The 19,092-nt window shown below is 37.0% G+C and overlaps 1 protein-coding gene across 1 annotated transcript in view; it reads left to right on the top strand.

Moving 5' to 3' along the window:
• The window catches only part of eIF2beta (eukaryotic translation initiation factor 2 subunit beta), a 119,324-nt gene extending 108,212 nt beyond the window's left edge, over nt 1–11,112 (top strand). Inside the window, exon 7 of the mRNA XM_067159744.2 lies at nt 9,732–11,112. Within this exon, the coding sequence (XP_067015845.1) occupies nt 9,732–9,776 (45 nt within the window). The 3' untranslated portion in view covers nt 9,777–11,112. The remainder of the gene's footprint in view (nt 1–9,731) is intronic.
• The last annotated feature ends 7,980 nt before the right edge of the window (nt 11,113–19,092 follow it).

Raw genomic sequence — 19,092 nt, 5'->3', positions numbered from 1 at the left:
GTTTATTTACTATCCTTTCCACTTCTTCAAGCGTAATTTCACCAACATCATTTTCCTCCTCCCTATGAGCTTGGCTATTTGCAACCCCACCAGGATGATTTCCTTTTACATAGAGAAGATGTTCAAAATATTCCATCCACCTTTCCAGTGATTCACTGGGATCTATTATGAGTTCACCTGAATTACTCAAAACACTGTTCATTTCCTTTTTTCCCTCCCTTCCTAAGATTCTTTATTACTGTCCAGAAAGGTTTCCCTGCTGCTTGACCTAGCCTTTCCAGGTTATTACCATAATCTTCCCATGACTTCTTTTTGGATTCAACAACTATTTGTTTAACTGTGTTTATTTCATCTATATACAAATCCCTGTCTGCCTCGGCACTTGTTTGGAGACATTTCTGATAAGCCTTCGTTTTAAGTTTACAAGCTGCTCTCACTTCCATCATTCCACCAAGATGTTCGCCTTTTCCTATCTTTACACACAGTTGTTCCTAGGCATTCCCTTGCTGTTTTTACTACAGCATCCCTGTATGCCACCCATTCACTTTCTATATCCTGAACCTGCTTACTGTCTACTGTTCGAAACTTCTCACTAATCATATCCCTGTACTTCTAATTTCCTCATCCTGGAGATTTTCTACCCTTATTCGTTTGCAGAGAGATTCCACTTTCTTTATCCTAGGCCTAGAGATACTTAGTTCACTACAGATCAGATAGTGGTCTGTATCATCGAAAAATCCCCGAAAAACTCGTACATTCCTAAAAGATTTCCTGAATTCAAAGTCTGTTAAGATATAGTCTATTATGGATCTGGTACCCGGTGAAGCGGTAATCTATAACGGTTTTTCAGTATGGTGCTTTGTTAGAAATGTATATGATGATATTTTTTATGCATAATAGTGTTTATATTGTCGTGCTGTAACATAGCACAAAATGGGTCGTTCCTGCTGCGTTCGTGGTTGTAGATCTAATTATACCGTTGCTGAAGCTTTTAAATTCCATGAAGATAGATATCTACAGGAGGAATGGATAAGGAATATCCACCGGGAAAATTAGGAAGTCAAAGACCAAACTATCGTACTAGGCTATGTGTGTAACCAAAATTTGTGGTTAGGGAAGATCTCTTTCCAACCGATAACGGTGAGCCTATTCGTTTTAGTTCTCTCATTCAGTCGGAGTAATTTCATGTAAGTTGACGATAAATATTAGTTTCTATGTAGAATATAAGGGTGTGAGTGTATTTATATGGGTCACTGGCCACTAGGATCTGGAATTATACGCAGTCATGTGAGAATATATTAGTTTTGATCGTGTTGTGAACCGGATTTAAATCGAACTATGGCAATGCCTCTCATACATCTATTCTTAAGTTCTCTAAGGAATAAAACATTAAGAGAGAAGTGGATTAGGAACATACATCCTGAATATTTCTACAAAACAGTAGTGAGCATATGTCATCTGAGAGTAAGTCTGAGATTAGGGAAGGCTATTTTTTCTAATTCTAAATGGTTGACCTATTCGTATTCTTCGAAAAAAAAAAAAATTCATTTAGATATTGATAATTGATATGGTGATGTTCCTTCAGTGTCTATGTGCTTCAAAGTGTCGTGTGATTTAGATGCAATTGTATTTTGAAAGAATCTGTGCTTGCCTGCGGGAACATTTGGCTAGATCTTGGTGTATGACAAAACTTATAGTGTGATAGATGGAGCTATCTGAACACTGTTACACAGAAGAAATAGTGACTTGCAGGGATGGTAGTGGTGGTGATTATTGTTTTAAGAGGAAATACAACTAGGCAACCATCCTCTATATAACATTAATCACAGAGAAAGAATGGAAGGGGTCCGACACTTCGAAAAATGAAGGTATCGGCCGAAGGAAGACAAGGGCCACGAAGGGCATGAAAATGAAAGACTCCCTAGGCATCCATACGTAATACCATCGGGGTCAGAAAAGAACAAGTGTTGACCAAGGGAGGCCGGATATGATAGATGAAAGTGAGGAGCCTGGCACAAGTAAGTGGAAGCAATGCCAGGACTCAGCTTAGGGCCCCGTGGTCGCTCCAGAGTTCAGATCCCCTGGGCCCCTTTTATTCGCCTCTTACGACAGGCAGGGGATGCCGTGGGTGTTATTCTACCGCCCCCACCCACACGGGGGATTTTCAGGGATTAGCTTTGTTTGTAACTCAGGGGTTTTATTGTACCAATACCTTCCGATTCATGCTGTGGATGTCTGTTATCAAGCAGTCTACACCAAATTGTAGCTCGTCCATGTAGGTTAAAGACATCATTGTTTAGAGTCAATAGAGTTGTTTTACTCATGTTCTTCAATGGGGAAAATCCTGTTATATATTTCGTGTCTGAACGCTTCATTGCTAAGTTTACCACCATGGTTGGAAGTGCTACTATATCATATGTCAACATATGATATAAGAGTTTCCAGTAAGAAGGTTTAACATCACCGGGGCTGTTCATTGGGCTGGCATAATCATTTCGGGCGTACTTCATTTTCATCGAGTGCTGAACATTAGAAATTGTCCACCAATTCGAAACTAAGGCAAAACGTTATGTTTCATAGTTCTTATGAGAGTGAATAAATCGAGGAATTTCGCACCTTAAATTATTTTTAAACATTCAAAATGATGTTATAAATATCATTTTAACAGTTTTATAATGTATTTCCACCTATCCAGCGAAGTGTAATCTAAGAGAAAACGTTATTTGACTAAGTGACATTTCGAAATAATCAGCTTGTTGTCCTCTTTTGCTGTGGGGCTGTCGATCTATTCTAGCAGAATATGCGTGATTCTAGTTGATCATATGTGATGAGTACTTGTTCGCGAAGCGTTTTAATAGGTGCAACAGTGATTTTCTTTATGATGTTACATTTATCATGTTAAATTACCTACCACCAGTCCGACTCGTTGGCTGAACCATCAGCGTACTGGCCTTCGGTTCAGAGGGTCCCGGGTTCGATTTCCGGCCGGGTCGGGGATTTTAACCTTAATTGGTTAATTCCAATGGCATGGGGGCTGGGTGTATGTGTTGTCTTCATCATCATTTCATCCTCATCACGACGCGCAGGTCACCTACGGGTGTCAAATAGAAAGACCTGCATCTGGCAAGCCGAACCCGTCCTGGGATATCCCGGCACTAAAAGCCATACGACATTTCATTTTTTCGCCTTTTCCTATCTTTACACACAGTTGTTCCTAGGCATTCCCTTGCTGTTTTTACTACAGCATCCCTGTATGCCACCCATTCACTTTCTATATCCTGAACCTGCTTACTGTCTACTGTTCGAAACTTCTCACTAATCATATCCCTGTACTTCTGTCTAATTTCCTCATCCTGGAGATTTTCTACCCTTATTCGTTTGCAGAGAGATTCCACTTTCTTTATCCTAGGCCTAGAGATACTTAGTTCACTACAGATCAGATAGTGGTCTGTATCATCGAAAAATCCGTAAAAAACTTGTACATTCCTAACAGATTTCCTGAATTCAAAGTCTGTTAAGATATAGTCTATTATGGATCTGGTACCCCTAGCCTCCCATGTGTAGTGGTGAATAGCCTTACACTTGAAGAATGTATTCATAACAGCTAAACCCATACTAGCACAGAAGTCCAGCAAACGCTTCCCATTCCCATTAGCTTCCATATCTTCCCCACATTTACCAATCACCCTTTCGTATCCTTCAGTTCTATTCCCAACTCTCGCATTGAAATCACCCATTAGCACTATTCTATCCTTGCTGTTGACCCTGACCACGATGTCACTCAATGCTTCATAAAACTTGTCAACTTTATCCTCATCTGCACTCTCACATGGTGAATATACGGACACAATTCTTGTCCTAATTCCTCCAACTGACAAATCTACCCACATCATTCGCTCATTTACGTGCCTAACAGAAACTGTGTTGCGTGCAATGGTATTCCTGATAAAGAGCCCTACCCCAGACTCGGCCCTTCCCTTCCTAACACCCGTCAAGTACACTTTATTATCTCCTATCTCTTCCTCATCTCCCCTCACCCGAATATCACTTACTCCTAGCACATCCAGATGCATCCTCTTTGCTGACTCAACCAGTTCTACCTTCTTTCTTTCATTAGCCCCATTAATATTGATAGCTCCCCATCGAATTCCATTTCGTTCGCCAAGTTGTTTCTAAGGAGTCAGTCGTCTGTCAAATTGGAGTGGGACTCCATTACTCCCATAGGTCCGAGGCTTGCTTAAAGTGTTTTGAGCTCGGTAAATTAATGAAGCAGGATGCTACCCCTACTTGCACATAGTCCAAGTGAGGATCTCTCCTCTAACGGGTTATGTACCACCGGTGAATTGTATAGTCCTAGCCGCCTGAGCACAAGGAGGGCCATGACTCCGAATATGTCCGAGATGCCCACTCCCATTCCATAGCAACTGGTATCCCGACTCTCAGGATCACTTACTAGGTCACTCAGCCATTGCCCATGGTTCACGAACTAGGATGTAATTACAGTAACCCACAAACACGAACCATATGTTGTTGTTGTTGTTGTTGTTATTATTATTATTATTATTATTATTATTATTATTATTATTATTATTATTATTATTATTATTATTATTACTACCTGTGATGTACATCCACTTATTAGTATCATTATTATTAGTTTATGTTCACAGTATTTGGGAGGTTATGTCATGAAACTATTGCTGTATATAGATATTTATGAGTTAATGTAAGTACCTGTAATTAATATTATATAATTTATTATTACCTGTATATGATGTGTAATCCGCTCCAGTATTGTGTAAGACATGGCAATATCCAGAATGGTACTAGGTAGACAAGAATTTATGAAAAAATATATCTTGCTAGAAGCCTGGCCAGGCACATATATAAGCAGGTGGTCTTGGTAGTAGAGAGGAGTTACTGTTTAGTCGGATTTATTTTTTAACAGGAGATATATTTATGACCACGTGTTGTGGATGACATGGTTGTAAGCTGTCAACTGCTTCAAGGTTGCAATCTCCATGTACTGTACAGGCAATTGTTAAAATGGGTGTTTGTTGATGTGTGTATTTTGTTTGTGACAGCAGTTGATTAGGTTATGTGTGTGTTTATGTGAAGTTAACCCTTTCTCACTCAGCGTGCTGATAGATTGGCACGAGAGATTATGACGAGAAAGCGCACGGCGCCGATACGTCAGCTCTGTCCTATTTAGGGATTTTGGTCATTTGCGTGGCTGTTAAATCGTAACAGTTGATTGTGACAGTACCTTAAAGCGTTGAATTTGCGTTTTACTCTACAGATATATCAACCAGCCCTACAAAATATTTTTATTTTCGACAAATGAAATCTGTTGACCATGAATGTTTGTTGTGGTTATTAGGAGTTATTGCGTGGATCTGTTTTGGTTGGCTTATGAATACAATAATTTGATCTTGCTATGGGTTTAGTTTAGAGTTAATTTTGTTTCTTTGGTATATCGTGTGTTCGCTGTACTTCGCAGACTATAATTTTACTCCTTTTCATAACTCCGTTGTTGCACTTGTTTGCTTCATCTTTTTATCGTAATGGCTAGGCCATATTCAAGGCCGAATGAGGCCGATATCCTTGAATTTTCATATGATCTAGACAGTAATAATGACCTTCTTTTGCCTAAAGTGATTCCCATTATGTGGGAAATGACGCAGTCACAGCTGCTCACCGTACATCGATGACCGTTACAAGTACAGATAATAACTTTTTTGCCATGCTTCATGAGTGAATTATAGCACACACATAATATTGATATCAAATTATACAGAATTAAATGTTCTTTCTTTCACATCTCAGAGTAAGGAAGGAAGATGCAGTAATATCTGATGTTTCTGTCACTGAAAAACATATTTTTTTAAAAATTTATTTTCAAAATTTAATAATTTTTTTGGCTGTACCAATAACAATACATCCTAGGTATATTCACTTTTGAAATGCTCATAGTTTCCTGTATTAGTCTGATTTATTTTAATGTGTATTAAACTGTTCACATGTTGATTTTTTGTAATTTGGTTTGGAAAATCACAGAAATTAGTTTGAATGTCTTCGAACAAACACCTGCATATAGGCTGAGTGCCAAAGGGTTAAAGTTAAATAAGTGTACCAACTGACAGCATTTCCTGTGCATCCTTGTGGGTATATCAGGGTCTAGGCGTCCTGAATTGTCGGGTAGGTTTGGCGATAGGTCCTGTTCGAGTTAATCTATCTTCTACCGCATGGCGGATGCTTTCTCATACATTCTGCACATCTCCCTTCATGGTCGAAAACCGGTTTTCTAACCATCCTTCAACAGCAGAAACACGCCTCTCAAAATTTCCCTCAACGGCAGATACATGGCCTTAAAACTTTCCCTCAGCTGTAGAAATTTTCCCCTCAACTTGTTGTTTTATGCTGGAAACCTGGATTTCCACATCCTTGAGGTTTGAGATGTCCCCTTCCAGCTGGCTTACCTAATCTGCTCATCCTGTCCCAGTTTTGACGTGATATCCGATATCTGCTATGTTAATTGATTGATGACGTCACAGATTTGGGATGAAATTTTATGATCTATGGTTGAAGTTTTTGATTCTAATCATTGTTTTACGTTGTAAACCTGCGTGTACAGTTGTGATATTTGTCCAGTTAAAACTGTATTAGCTTGGGAAATTTCGTCTGAAATTTTGTCATTTACTTTCGAAATTTGGTCTGCAATCTGTTCTGTTAGACCGCAATTGACGATGAAATTTTGTCTGAAAGTTTGTCATTTACTTTCGAAATTTGATCTGTTACGTTTGAAGTAACACATGAATCAACATGTGAGATTTCGTCATTGAGTGTCTGCATCATGGTCATTAAATTGGAACACATGTTGGTAATATTTACCTCCTCTTCCGATGGCAAGTCCGATGTTTCTTCCACCTCGATAAAAAAAACTTTTCGGGATCTTCGCATTTTCCAATGAGATCTTCTTGTAACTGCACCTTCTTTGATTTCTTCTTGGCGTTTGTCGGAATATTTCTCTTTGCGAGTTCGTCTTTGAGTTGTTGTACGGACATATCTTCCAGTATCACGTACACTTCCAGTATCACGTACATTTTGTTCTGATACACTTACACTTGTATTTACTCGAAAATGATTCTTGTGTCCTAATCACGGTCACCAATGATGTATCCACAAAGATGCACACACGCAATGCTGTCAGTTGTGTACACTGTTTTATTTACAAACTTATTTATGCATAATACGCACATAAACTAATAAACTGCCATCATAAACAAAACACTACTACAGAGGTTAAGTATAAGACTGCCACCTTTAAACATGCTACCGTAGCATGTCAACAGAATCACAACACAAGTTCACAAAAACAACTCAACTCTATCCTCAAGACTGCCTCTTTATATACATTGTCTGGCCAGGCTTCTAGAAGAATGGCATGTTTTCTCGTAAATTTGGATGTCTCCAGTAGCCTACTTAAAATGTAAGAAACTCTACGTAATTCTAGTCACACATAGCATCAATCAAGCATTGTTCTGTACTTACCACAGTGTGTTGCACAATGTTACATTGGATTATACATCATATGTACAGGTAATAATAAATTATATACTATTAATTACGTGTTCTTACATTAAACTCTTATTTATATATATACAGCAGATGTTTCATGACATAACCTCAAAAATAATATGATCATGATTATACCAAATAAGGCTCGTACACAACCACGTAAATAATAATACTAATACTAAATGGATGTAAACACTACATGTCATACCTCACAGGTCATAATAATAATAATAATAATAATAATAATAATCAATATTTGCATTATTTGCCCATGGTTTATAGAATATTGTTTCCAAGTTATATTAGTCTATTACAAATGCATCCAGGTTATCTTACCCAAGTAAATGGTCAATCGAAATATTCATTGGTTTTCAAGCTCAGTGAGGAATTAAGGCAATAAACACTCTCTCTCACTTTCGCTCAATTTAATATTATACTGTATAATTCTGCCTTTATTTTAATACACGCATTACTGTAACCATATTCTTCAGTGTTTGCCTGGTGTAAGTAATTTAGCTCCTTCTTGAAATTTGCTATTACTTGTTGGACGGAAGGGAAACCACGCTGTAATAATACGCACAAGCAAAAATATTACATGTACTTATGCTGTAAGTCAATAAGAATACACAGAGGCTAAGTCTGCAAACCTTACCAAATTTGTGACAAGACAAGTTCAGTTTAGCTTAGGTTAGGTTGATAACCAAATTTCCTTCCATTTCAACTGAAATGATCTTTATAGAGGGGATAACATTGCTTTCTTTCTCAGATTTCTTACAGATTTTTATTGCTTCGTATACAACGTAAGTTGAATTCTATACATAAGAAATGGACAAAATAAGATCGTAGTAATAAAATACTGCATTCATCATTACACACCAACTATGTTATTAAATGCATTATTCGAACATGCCACAATTCTACTTACCTGGTATTACCCAACAGATTTACAATCAAACAGAAAAAGAAAATATGCTTTAATTATACCCAAAATGTAACACTAGCGACTTTTACAATACGGCAATGGCAATACATAAAGCTCGCAAGTCACAAATAAAACTGACTATATAGTGCCAACATGCAAAATTAACAGTAACTGTAAGACATGTTGGCAAGTAGGGTCACTAAACTGTATGGTTGGTTATAATGAATCAAACCCAGCAGTTAGAAAATAACATTAACAGGAGAGGAAGAGTAAGATTGTACCCTTAGCATATAAGCTTACATGGCAGGGAGTATATATTGTTCCAGTGCATCGCATTGTACATTTAAATAATTTTTAAGGAATTCGATTTCCCTTTCCTGCCTGTCTAATCTGGTGGTAAGCTCCTCTGTAGTACCCGTGTTGAATTGCAGTTACCTTTTCCAGTTCTTTCACCTGAAGTTGAGTCACCTGCTCAGATATGGTCTCAGTATTGGCACTACCGCACTCGCTCCTTTTTTTTGGGACTGCTTGGTTCGCCCCTTGCTGATTCAACAATCACTTACTTATTGAGCACACGGAATTACATTATACTTTAAACTACGTTAACACTATTAAATAATGCACTTAAATATACGTGTCTGTTACTATTTGATCACTCGCTTCTTTCTATTACACCTGCAAATTCACTGAAACAGAGGAGCTAACCGGTAAACATTTGTCATTCAGTGCCGTCTATGACGTTAACATATACTGTACTCTATCATTTCTGAAGCGATAGGTAATTGTAGTGTCTATTAATAAAAAACATCTTTTATTACTTATATATTCAACTACTGCCTGTCCAATGGAGTATTCCATGATATTTGGAAAGACATACTAATAAGGCCTATCCCAGAAAACACTATCTTTGATTCTCCGTCAGATTCATGCACAAATCGGCAAATACCTGGCACAGCTTCCCCCCGACCCTTTTCAATCCTACTTTGAGGACATACTGCTGCAATAGCATTACTATGAGTTACAGACTATATCAGACTTGCAGTAGACCAATGATGTGTGACTGTAGCGATACTACTTGACTTAAGCAGTGCTTTTTATGCAGTTAACCCTGAGTTACTACTGCAGAAACTTCATAGTATCAACTTTGATGTTGCTTTTGACCTCTCTGAATATTTTTTACTTTATTTTACTTATTTATTTATTTATTTAATTTATTTATTTACTTTTTCAGGCTGTTACTGGTAAGAGAGCTGCCATTAGAGCAAAAACTGCTTGAAGAAACTTCTGACTACATCATGTGTGCAACGTCCTATGCTAGGTATGGTTCTAGAGGTGTTTGTGTGAGAATGGAAAAATCTCATTAAAGACTTTCATGGAACTTATCAAAGTTTCATTATTTTGAAATAAAATTGTGTAAACAAATTAATGTTTCAGATAGTCATGAAACCTGTATTAAAATTTAAAATTTACTGTATAGTCTCCTCTTGTTTATCGTACCTCTAAGTTATTTCATAACATTTTTGCAGCATTAATTTGCTGTGGTGACTATTTAAGACTTTGATATCACAAGTCATCATACTAGCTACAGTGGAACAAAATAGTCAAACTGCTAGACATTTGCTACTGGCTGGCAATTGTGTTGCAGCAAATCTTGTATGTTCATGTAAGGGTGATGGAGCCAAACCATTAATATGTTCTGCAAGTATATTTTATATACCGAAAGGTATTCCTTTTCTTATAATAAATTATATATGAAATATTTGTGTTTGTCATTTATTCCTATGTGGTATTATAATAAAAAGTAGTGTATTGACAAAAGATCACAAAAATGATTTACCCAGGCAAGAACTTGCAAGAAAGTTATCAAAGATTATGATTTGTGAAATTACAATGCTTCCTTCAGTGACTTTGCTGTAAAAATATGAAAATAATTCTTATTTGTTTCTCATTATTCCTTAGTCAAAGATATTTTGATGCAATAATAGTTCATATTAAATTCCAGAGCACTGGTGAAAATATCCTTTCACCCATTTCATAACCGTATTCTCGAACAGCTTCTTCATTAGTAACTCCGCATTCCTGGGTTCTTATTTCAGTAGTTGTTGTGAAAATATTTTAAATATTTGTACATAGTTGAGGTTTTTTAATATCAGCACTTTGCTTTGGTAACTGCCTTGTTACAATATGTTACAGCTACCATCATTCTCACATGAAACACTCCCAGGAACAAGTGGTCATGAAATTATCACCAGTATGTGGAATGGAGCTATATTTTATAGGGCAATGCCCTTTTTATCGTTGCTGTGTCACAACTCACTTTATGTATTATATCAATAGCAGTCATCAAAATCTTACTGGCATGGATTTTTTATGTAACAGCAAGAAATTTACTTGCTGGTCTGTTTTATATTTTATATATTTTTTTGTTATATTTCATGTGACTGCCCTTCATTTTTAATTATCTTTCCTTTCTGAAATACTGAAATGAAATATGGTGTATGCCATGACACTAATTGTTGCTGCTTAATGGAGTAATAACATTTTGTGTTTACAGGAATTATGTTATGTACAGCTAAATAAAAGTTTCAATGGAACTATCCTAGTGTGACCAATTTGTTATTTTCCATTCTTGCTTATTTAGCGATTTAACCCGTTTTAACACTAGAAAGGCTGGAGCGGTCATTATGATCGTTAGCGAATTTCAAGGTAATTTCACGCTCTTAGTTTTTTACGCACAAGGTTGCATGTTTTGTGACTTTACGGTTTTACACATTCACACCAAAAAATTACATCAGTGGTTGACAAAGGAACATAGATATTGCCCTTTATACCTGGGAAGACCATAAGTGGTCATTCTGACAGCTCCACTTCCTTGAATCTCAATACCTGTGATACAGGAAATTTCAAATGGTATCCACCTTATGAATACTGTATACAATAGAAGTCTGTTACAGTGGGATTTCATAATGGCAAAAAATGTACTCATTTTAGCGGATTGTCGTTACATCAGATTTTTTTTGTAAATGTCGGGGAAAGAAACCAACACGCGTTAAAGTCAGTAAGAAACAACAATCAGTTTGTTCGAAACTTGCATGTTCACAGATTTCCACAGATTTGTTCTAATTCCGAGAAAACATGAACGCGTCTGTTCAATTTTAGTCTGAAAAATTTCAGTATCAGTTCAGTGGCTTCAGTGGCAAACATTTCAGTTTTCTTATTCAAAAAGTCACATAACTTATATGTGGCATTGAAAAATTATTTCAAGCACTGGTAATGTAATTAGTCCCAATTTACATCGTATTAATTCTACATAAATATACCTCGCTTATAGCGTCACGAATTTTTGTTACCACTTAGTATGAGCACATTTTTCCTAGCCCTGAATTTGCTCCTCGTCATCCCTTCTGAAAGGAATGTGATTTCCAATACAGATTAAAGCCCTCGCTACAGGAGACAGGTCGGGAAAAGTTGTGCTAAAACAAGAAAAAGCCTTCGGGAACCAATATCTTTGCCTCAGGAAAGTACAGTTTTACTCCCCATCTTTCATTGATTTTGCTGAATAACCTAGTAAGCCTGTTTGTGCTTTTATTTTGCATTCAATTCAGAAGTTAGAAATTTACTCTGTTTTGAGTGATACAGTGAAGGGTAGCGAATATTTGTCGAGCGATAGCCTATCTACGGATAGGAACGTAATCATGTTAATTTGACTAGCATGGTGCATATTTGTCTTCGGGTAGCTTAGTTATGTATACAGAAAAGGTTTTGAAAGCACTTATGGAAGGCAAACTTAAAATCAAAGATGTGGACAGGCATCCGCATCTTTCATCGGTGACGTGGAATTTGAAACTTGCAGCTTCGAGTTTTGACTTTATCCAGTCGAAGTATTGTCGCATTCAAGATAACAGCCAATTTCATTCTCTTCCACCTGGCCGAGTTGTTTAACGTCCAAATAATTCATGGTCGAAGAAAATGTTTAATAACCCACTGGTCCGAAATATAAGGCTTCAGCTGACATTTGTTTTAGAAACAGTGTGATCTGCAATAATGTGCTGATGCTTTCATAGGCTCCAGTGCAAATATTTGTCTGGTGTTTTAAACACCTTTTAATACACTTATTTAATAAGCCTGAGTAAAAGAGGTTTTCATATTTGTTCTCATCTTTTTTTCACATCCCTTAAGGTGTGGTTTCCTAAGTGCAGCGATCGCATGCGTCTGCTGCCGACCGCTACTGCATCCATCCCCTCCCTGACTCCTACAATGGAATGCTGTAGGACTGGTTTCCTTCATGCAGCTCCTAGAAACCATCGCATGCAGTAAACGCGGGCAATGCCGAGTATACCAGTCGGGTGCAGCGATTGTGTGCGTGTATTATCTCATGAGCTTTTCTAAAGATGAAGAGGCGAGATTTATCAAGTTTGTTTCCGGAAGACGGGAACTGTATGACTGCTCCCATCAGGACTATAAAAGTATTGTACCCTGAGACAAAATCTGCCTCCAATTTCAATGATAAAACAGGTGAGTGATTATTTTTAACTGCCTCATGGTTTCATTTTTATAAAATGTTTACACAACGTATTTACAGAAGTTTTCAAGTCGCACAGCATTGTATGAATAATGGGAAACAAAAATTAGTATATTATTTGCTCTTGAATGGATATTTTTCAAGAAACAATATATTTATTTTAATATCTCATTTTAATTGACTCATATGCTTATAATAAATATAAAAATTACAAATAATCATACCATACAATGGAAACATTGCTTTGTGAATACCAATTGAAATGGAACACGTTTTTACAAGCGGAAAAGTGTGTTACGTGCAAAACATATATACAGATGAAGGCAAAATAATAAGGAACCAATTTTGCTTTCCGATAGATTTGTTTCTGCATTGCCCTCGGAAAAAACGGAAAATTATGAAAGAAAATATTAACAACATATCAATATCTATTCTTGAATGCCACTCAAATATCTTGACTTATATATGCAAGTGATCCACGGATTTCAATAATAATAATAATAATAATAATATTTCATAACGCTACACATCCGCGCATGTGGTTTTTCTTTCTTGTTATGAATACATCTGTCAACTATGTATGATAATTTAAAAAGTTTGGAAGAGTGAGAATGAATGGTAAATTGGTTTACATCACTTTTGCACCGAAGTTTGTGTATATGATCACGATTTGAACATAATGTGGCCGTCATGGCCAATATGTGCTTGTACAGTACAACACAGAACTCAAGTGATTTCATTGCCACAATAATTTTTTCCGCATTATACAATAATATTCTCCATAAATAATATATTTTCCATTCACGTGTTATGCAGATTCCACTTTACTCAAATTTCATAATGCAATAAAGACTGTTATAATCACAGGGACTGTGAAACATTTCCACTTCGGACAAGCTTTTGTCTTGAAGAGGTTTTACTGTATAGTGCAAAATATAGCTGTCCGTACCAAATCCTTGGTCTAATTATGTGCCTTGAATTGCTCTCTTGCCATTCAACTTTGCCTTCTGCTACAAAAAATTCCATGAAAGAATCTCGAACCTGGAATCCTTTTGCCTGGGCGAGTCCTCCATTTCTACTAAGAGGTGTCGTGTTCCTCACAGCTGTTTCACTGTTTTCTGTCAGAAGTGATTGACAATCTTCCCTAATTAAATTGCGGAGGCAGCATGCAGCTAATACTAACTTGTCACAGGTTTCAGGTTTAACTCAGATTGGGGAGTAAAACAATGTGAAAACTTGACACAGTAAACCAAAAACATTCTCAGAAACCCACCTGGCTCTGCATAGACGGTTATTGAAAATTGCCTTTTCAAAATTTTCCTTTGCCTAGGACCTATTAAATGGTTTCAGAATGTTCTTGTGGAGCCTGAATGCTTTATCCCCAACAATTACATGTGGCAGAACCCTCTCAGAACCTGGCAAATTTGCTTCTGGTGGAAAGTCGAAATTGTTCGAATACAACTTTTTGCCCGTATTCGACTTTGCAAATATTCCACTATCACCTTTTTCATATGATCCGACGTCAACTGCAACGAACTTGTAATTCGCGTCCACGATTGCCAAAAGAACAATGGAGAAAAAGTTCTTGTAATTGAGGAACAGAGACCCGCTCTTCGAAGGGCATACAATCCAGATATGTTTCTCGTCGATTGCTCCGACACAATTAGGAAATTGCCGTCTTTCCCTAAATTCAGTTGCCTTCGACTTCCAAATACTTTCTGTTGGTGGCGACATCAAGACATTGAGCAGTCTTGTACAAATAGCAGAAACAACCTCTTTAACTATTAAACTTGTGTAACTGAGAAATTCTAAAAGCGTACTTCAGGCAATGGAAGGCTTCTCCTGTTGCTAAGTACCTGCAAAAGAGGATAACATAACAGTATAGGTGCTTTGTTAATTTTTTTTAATTATTATTATTGTTATTATTATTCATTCAAATACATTTTATGTAACTGGAAAATAGAATTAAATAGGTAATACAAGTAAAGGCTCATAAATAAGAATTGCAATCACACATGATATGAAATGAAAATTATGGAAAATTAGTATTAAGCACGCAAAGAGGTTACCGGTATGCAGTATATTTTTATTGCTTTATAGGTGAATTCTGCAAGAAGAGGTGGCAATCCATTCGAGATACCTGGAAGAGGCAGAACGAGGAGGAGAAGCTTGGAATGGGATCAAGGGCACAGGCAAAGCGGAAATGGCATTTGGCTCCATTTCTCAATTTTTTTTTTTTAATTTGTGGAGTCGGAAAGGACGACTGTTGGAAGCATTGAGGCTGCAGATTCCCAAGATATGGAAGAAATGGCAAGGCCATTCCTAGAAGACGTGCGGTCTGCACCAAACAAAGATCCGTCTCTTGAAACACTGAGCAGTGGCAAAAACAAAACAAAATGGCCAAGAACTGAGAGGATTTGTTTTGAGAACTTTTTCGACCAATCGCGTAAAGAAAGGCTGCAGTTACTGGAGTCTATTACCAAAGTGCAAAAGGATGACAAAATAGACCTCTTTTATAAAAGTTTGGCTCTGTCAGTAAGAAAACTGCCAGACTATTTAGTCTGAAGCCAAGTTGTGCCATCTTCAAGTGGTGATGGAGCTGGAGACTAAAGCTAGGGTACCTACCAATAATGGTGTTACTGTATTCCCTTCAACGAGCAATAATAAGTATTTTTGTCCAATTATAATATGCTAATTTAATTTACCATATAATTCCAACTCCTGTCAAAGCAATGAAATATAAATATAAAATAAGCCATCACCAGACATAATTAATTCACAAATTATTGTCATATAACTGTATAAATTAACCACTCTTTGAGATAGTCTATTTTATGTTTTTATGAACATGTCTAATATTGAATATTCTATAAATAAAAGCAGATAATATTGGATTAATTGCGTGTGGTGGTGACTTTTAAAATAATGTATTCTCTTATTAAAATTTCTTACCTCAAGGTCACAGCAAGTTTCTCTTCGGGTGAAATTACTCTTCTCACTCTTCTAGACAGAAGTTTCTTTATGTAACTTTTAAATGCAGACAATACAAATTGAAACTGATACCTCGTTAAACGAAAAAATGATGAAACTTTATTTTATTGTCTGGTAGGTGCTTGGAAATTAAATTGGAATGATATCCTTCCTCGTTTCTCCTTAAATACATATTATCTACCTTCTTCCTTCTGTTTCTTTCTGTTTCCATCATGATACTGTCTTCCATTTCCTGTTGTTTTAATATGTACAACCAAGCTTGTGTCACAACACTCGGCTTTGCATGAGTAGACAGGCCCTTCTGAGGCGCGCGCACCAACTGCACGATGGAAACTGACAAGGCCATGCGTCCAACGCATGCAGCAATCGCAAGCGATGACTGCACATAGGAAACCGCACCTTTAATACTCTCATCTCATCTTTAGAAACTGTAGATAGCCTATATCTTTCACTGTACCAGTACATACACGATGTAAAATGCACGCATGTTGAAAAATAATTCCAATGTTTACATATCCCTGTTACATAGTTTTTATTCGTATATTCAATAGTATGTTTTCTCGCCTAACACATGCTCTTTCCCTGTCCTCTGCAGAAACGCCCCAACTAGTTTTTACTGAATTAATTAACCTCTGAAATCGGTCATCCACTCTGTGCCGTATTTTGAGGTGTATCACATTCTTACTTAATTTCAGTACGTAACATTAAAATTAAGCAATCGTTTACTTCAGCCTTTATTTCTAACAAGTTAACCACCGCTGTTGGCCACATTATTTACACATTTATTACGGAAATATGTTCTCTTGCATTTTGAATTGTGTGTAGAGAATACCAGTCGACGAGAGAGTTCACTAGTGCACAAGGAGAGAAAACTATACCAAAGATGATCAATCCCGTTCAGTATAATAGCTGAAGTGCATAAATATTGATAATGGAAAAAAATAATGCACTCTTAATCGCTTGCAGTAACGGATGCATTAGTGATAGGTTTCTTACTTTAACCTTTAGCTTAACAGTGGAATTGAAACACAAAATGGTAAAGATTTACAGGAGTATAATTGATTTTGTACAGCATGAAAGAACTCCTCACAAGGAGACAAGTCATCAGGCTGACGAGGCTTCAAACTTGTTTCATTACCTTACTTGCCACTATTTAACCTTGAAAATAAATTTGGGTAGCATGCCAGGTTTTTCCTTACTTTGCAGATAAGATTTACTATCATTTGCACTACTAGAATTTACTCCCAAAACAAAATAAAACAAACACCAATACTAATCGTCACGTGATGAGTCCAATATAAACATCCACGAACATCTACAAGCTACACATCACAACTATACATGGTAGGGTTACCTGACGTCCGTATTTATCAAGACATGCCCTTATTTTTAGCGTCTGTCCTAGTGTCCGTGTTTACTTTTTAATTATTTGCTGATTGTCCATATTTTTGTCTAATAATGTTAAAATACATTTTTTCCAACTGGAAACCCATTTTCATAAACTTTATAGACTCGCTTATTCTATAACCTTTGACTTCAGCTGCAGCTTGAACTTTTTAAATTCCTGTAGTCTCTGACTAGTGTACCGGGTGGTACACCTCCATGCCGCTAATTCAAACTTTGCGCCAGTTGAAACTCCTCTACTGGAGGAAGTCTGAACTTTATCTACTGTGTTAATTTTCTAGTTTCTCAGAAGATGTCACTACTTGTAAATTTTGAAGTTTCTGAACTGAGTCGTTTTCGATGTATTTTTTGTTTTGCCTGTAGTAAGAAGTGTGGACATTCTCTTCCAGATGGCACTTCTGAAGAAATACAATTATGCACCCTAGTGCGAAGTGAAAGAACTATGTCTTTGAAGAAATTTTGTGTTTATAAGTTTGTTCTTTGTTAAATTTCTTTCAGTTATTGTTTATGTTGGCAATATTAACCCCTTCCTTCCGCCCGGTTTGAATTTAGCCAATCCCGAATTTCTTTAATTAATTTATGACCAATCAGGTATATCTTCTTCAACTTGGATATGTTGCTTAACCCTAGCCAATAAATTCTTGTGGGAGGGTGTTCTCATTCCTGAAACGCCTCGAACTTTCCGCGAGAGTATATAAACTGCTGATTTTCGGGTCTCCGCGCCACTTCAGTAACATCTTTCAGTGTGTAAAGTACGTAGCAGGGGGCAGGAAGCGCCTCTTTCTTCGGGCAGCAGTTCATCCACAAGGTAATGGCCGTTTAATAACTTCTTTTCTTGCTAGCTCAGCAGTTTAACTCTCGGGGCAGGTCCGAAGCCTTTTCCATGTAACTTTCCTCTAAAATGTAAAGACACTCGGTATCAATTCTTCCTGTTTAAACTACAAATTGGGATAGAGAGTGCTTAACCCTCTCGAGCTCCGTCTCATATTGCTTTGAGGTGAACTTATTTTCTCAACCGTTTCTTCCAGCCTAGCGTAATGTAAATTGTCTTCTCATATAAGTCACCTCTTTAGGATGGGATTAGCCCTTGCATTAACGGCCTAGTGCCAAGTAGGTTTTAAACAAAATGTATTAGGAGTGCAAGAACGCCTCCTCTCAAGTTGGTATTTTAGAGGCCATATAATTGACCTGTTTCCTTACTTAATAGGCCTCAGTAGGTTGGGTATTTTTTTTTTTTTTTTGCCCCTGTTTTCATGTCCTTCGAGGACAACTTGAAAGTGGAGTTTGGTGTGGCCTTTGATAGGCCTGAACTTAAGAGCAGGTAGCTTTCTTAAATTTTGTTTCTGCGCGCCTCGAGGAGGCTTTATGGTGTAATTGGGAGCAAGTGCTCCTGGGCATGATTGGGGTCTTCTGCCCCTTTGTTGAATTGTGTATATTGTAAAGTTGGGCTTATAGCTCAAGAATTGTGTGTCTGGCTCTCGGAGCCCAAATCCTGTAATTATTGTAATTGTACATTTTCGAATTGTGATTCGGCTACTGAGTACCTGTTGTATTTGTTATTTCTTAATCTTTAAAAGAAAATATAACCTTGTTAAATTTTATCTTAACTTTAATTTCGTATTTTGGGACCTGTTCGCCCCCGCACCTTCTTTCACCTCTGCCGTTCCACAGATAC

This window comes from Anabrus simplex, chromosome 1 (assembly GCF_040414725.1).
Source record: "Anabrus simplex isolate iqAnaSimp1 chromosome 1, ASM4041472v1, whole genome shotgun sequence".
NCBI classification, from domain to species: domain Eukaryota; kingdom Metazoa; phylum Arthropoda; class Insecta; order Orthoptera; family Tettigoniidae; genus Anabrus; species Anabrus simplex.
This window is presented reverse-complemented; position numbering and strand designations above follow the sequence as displayed.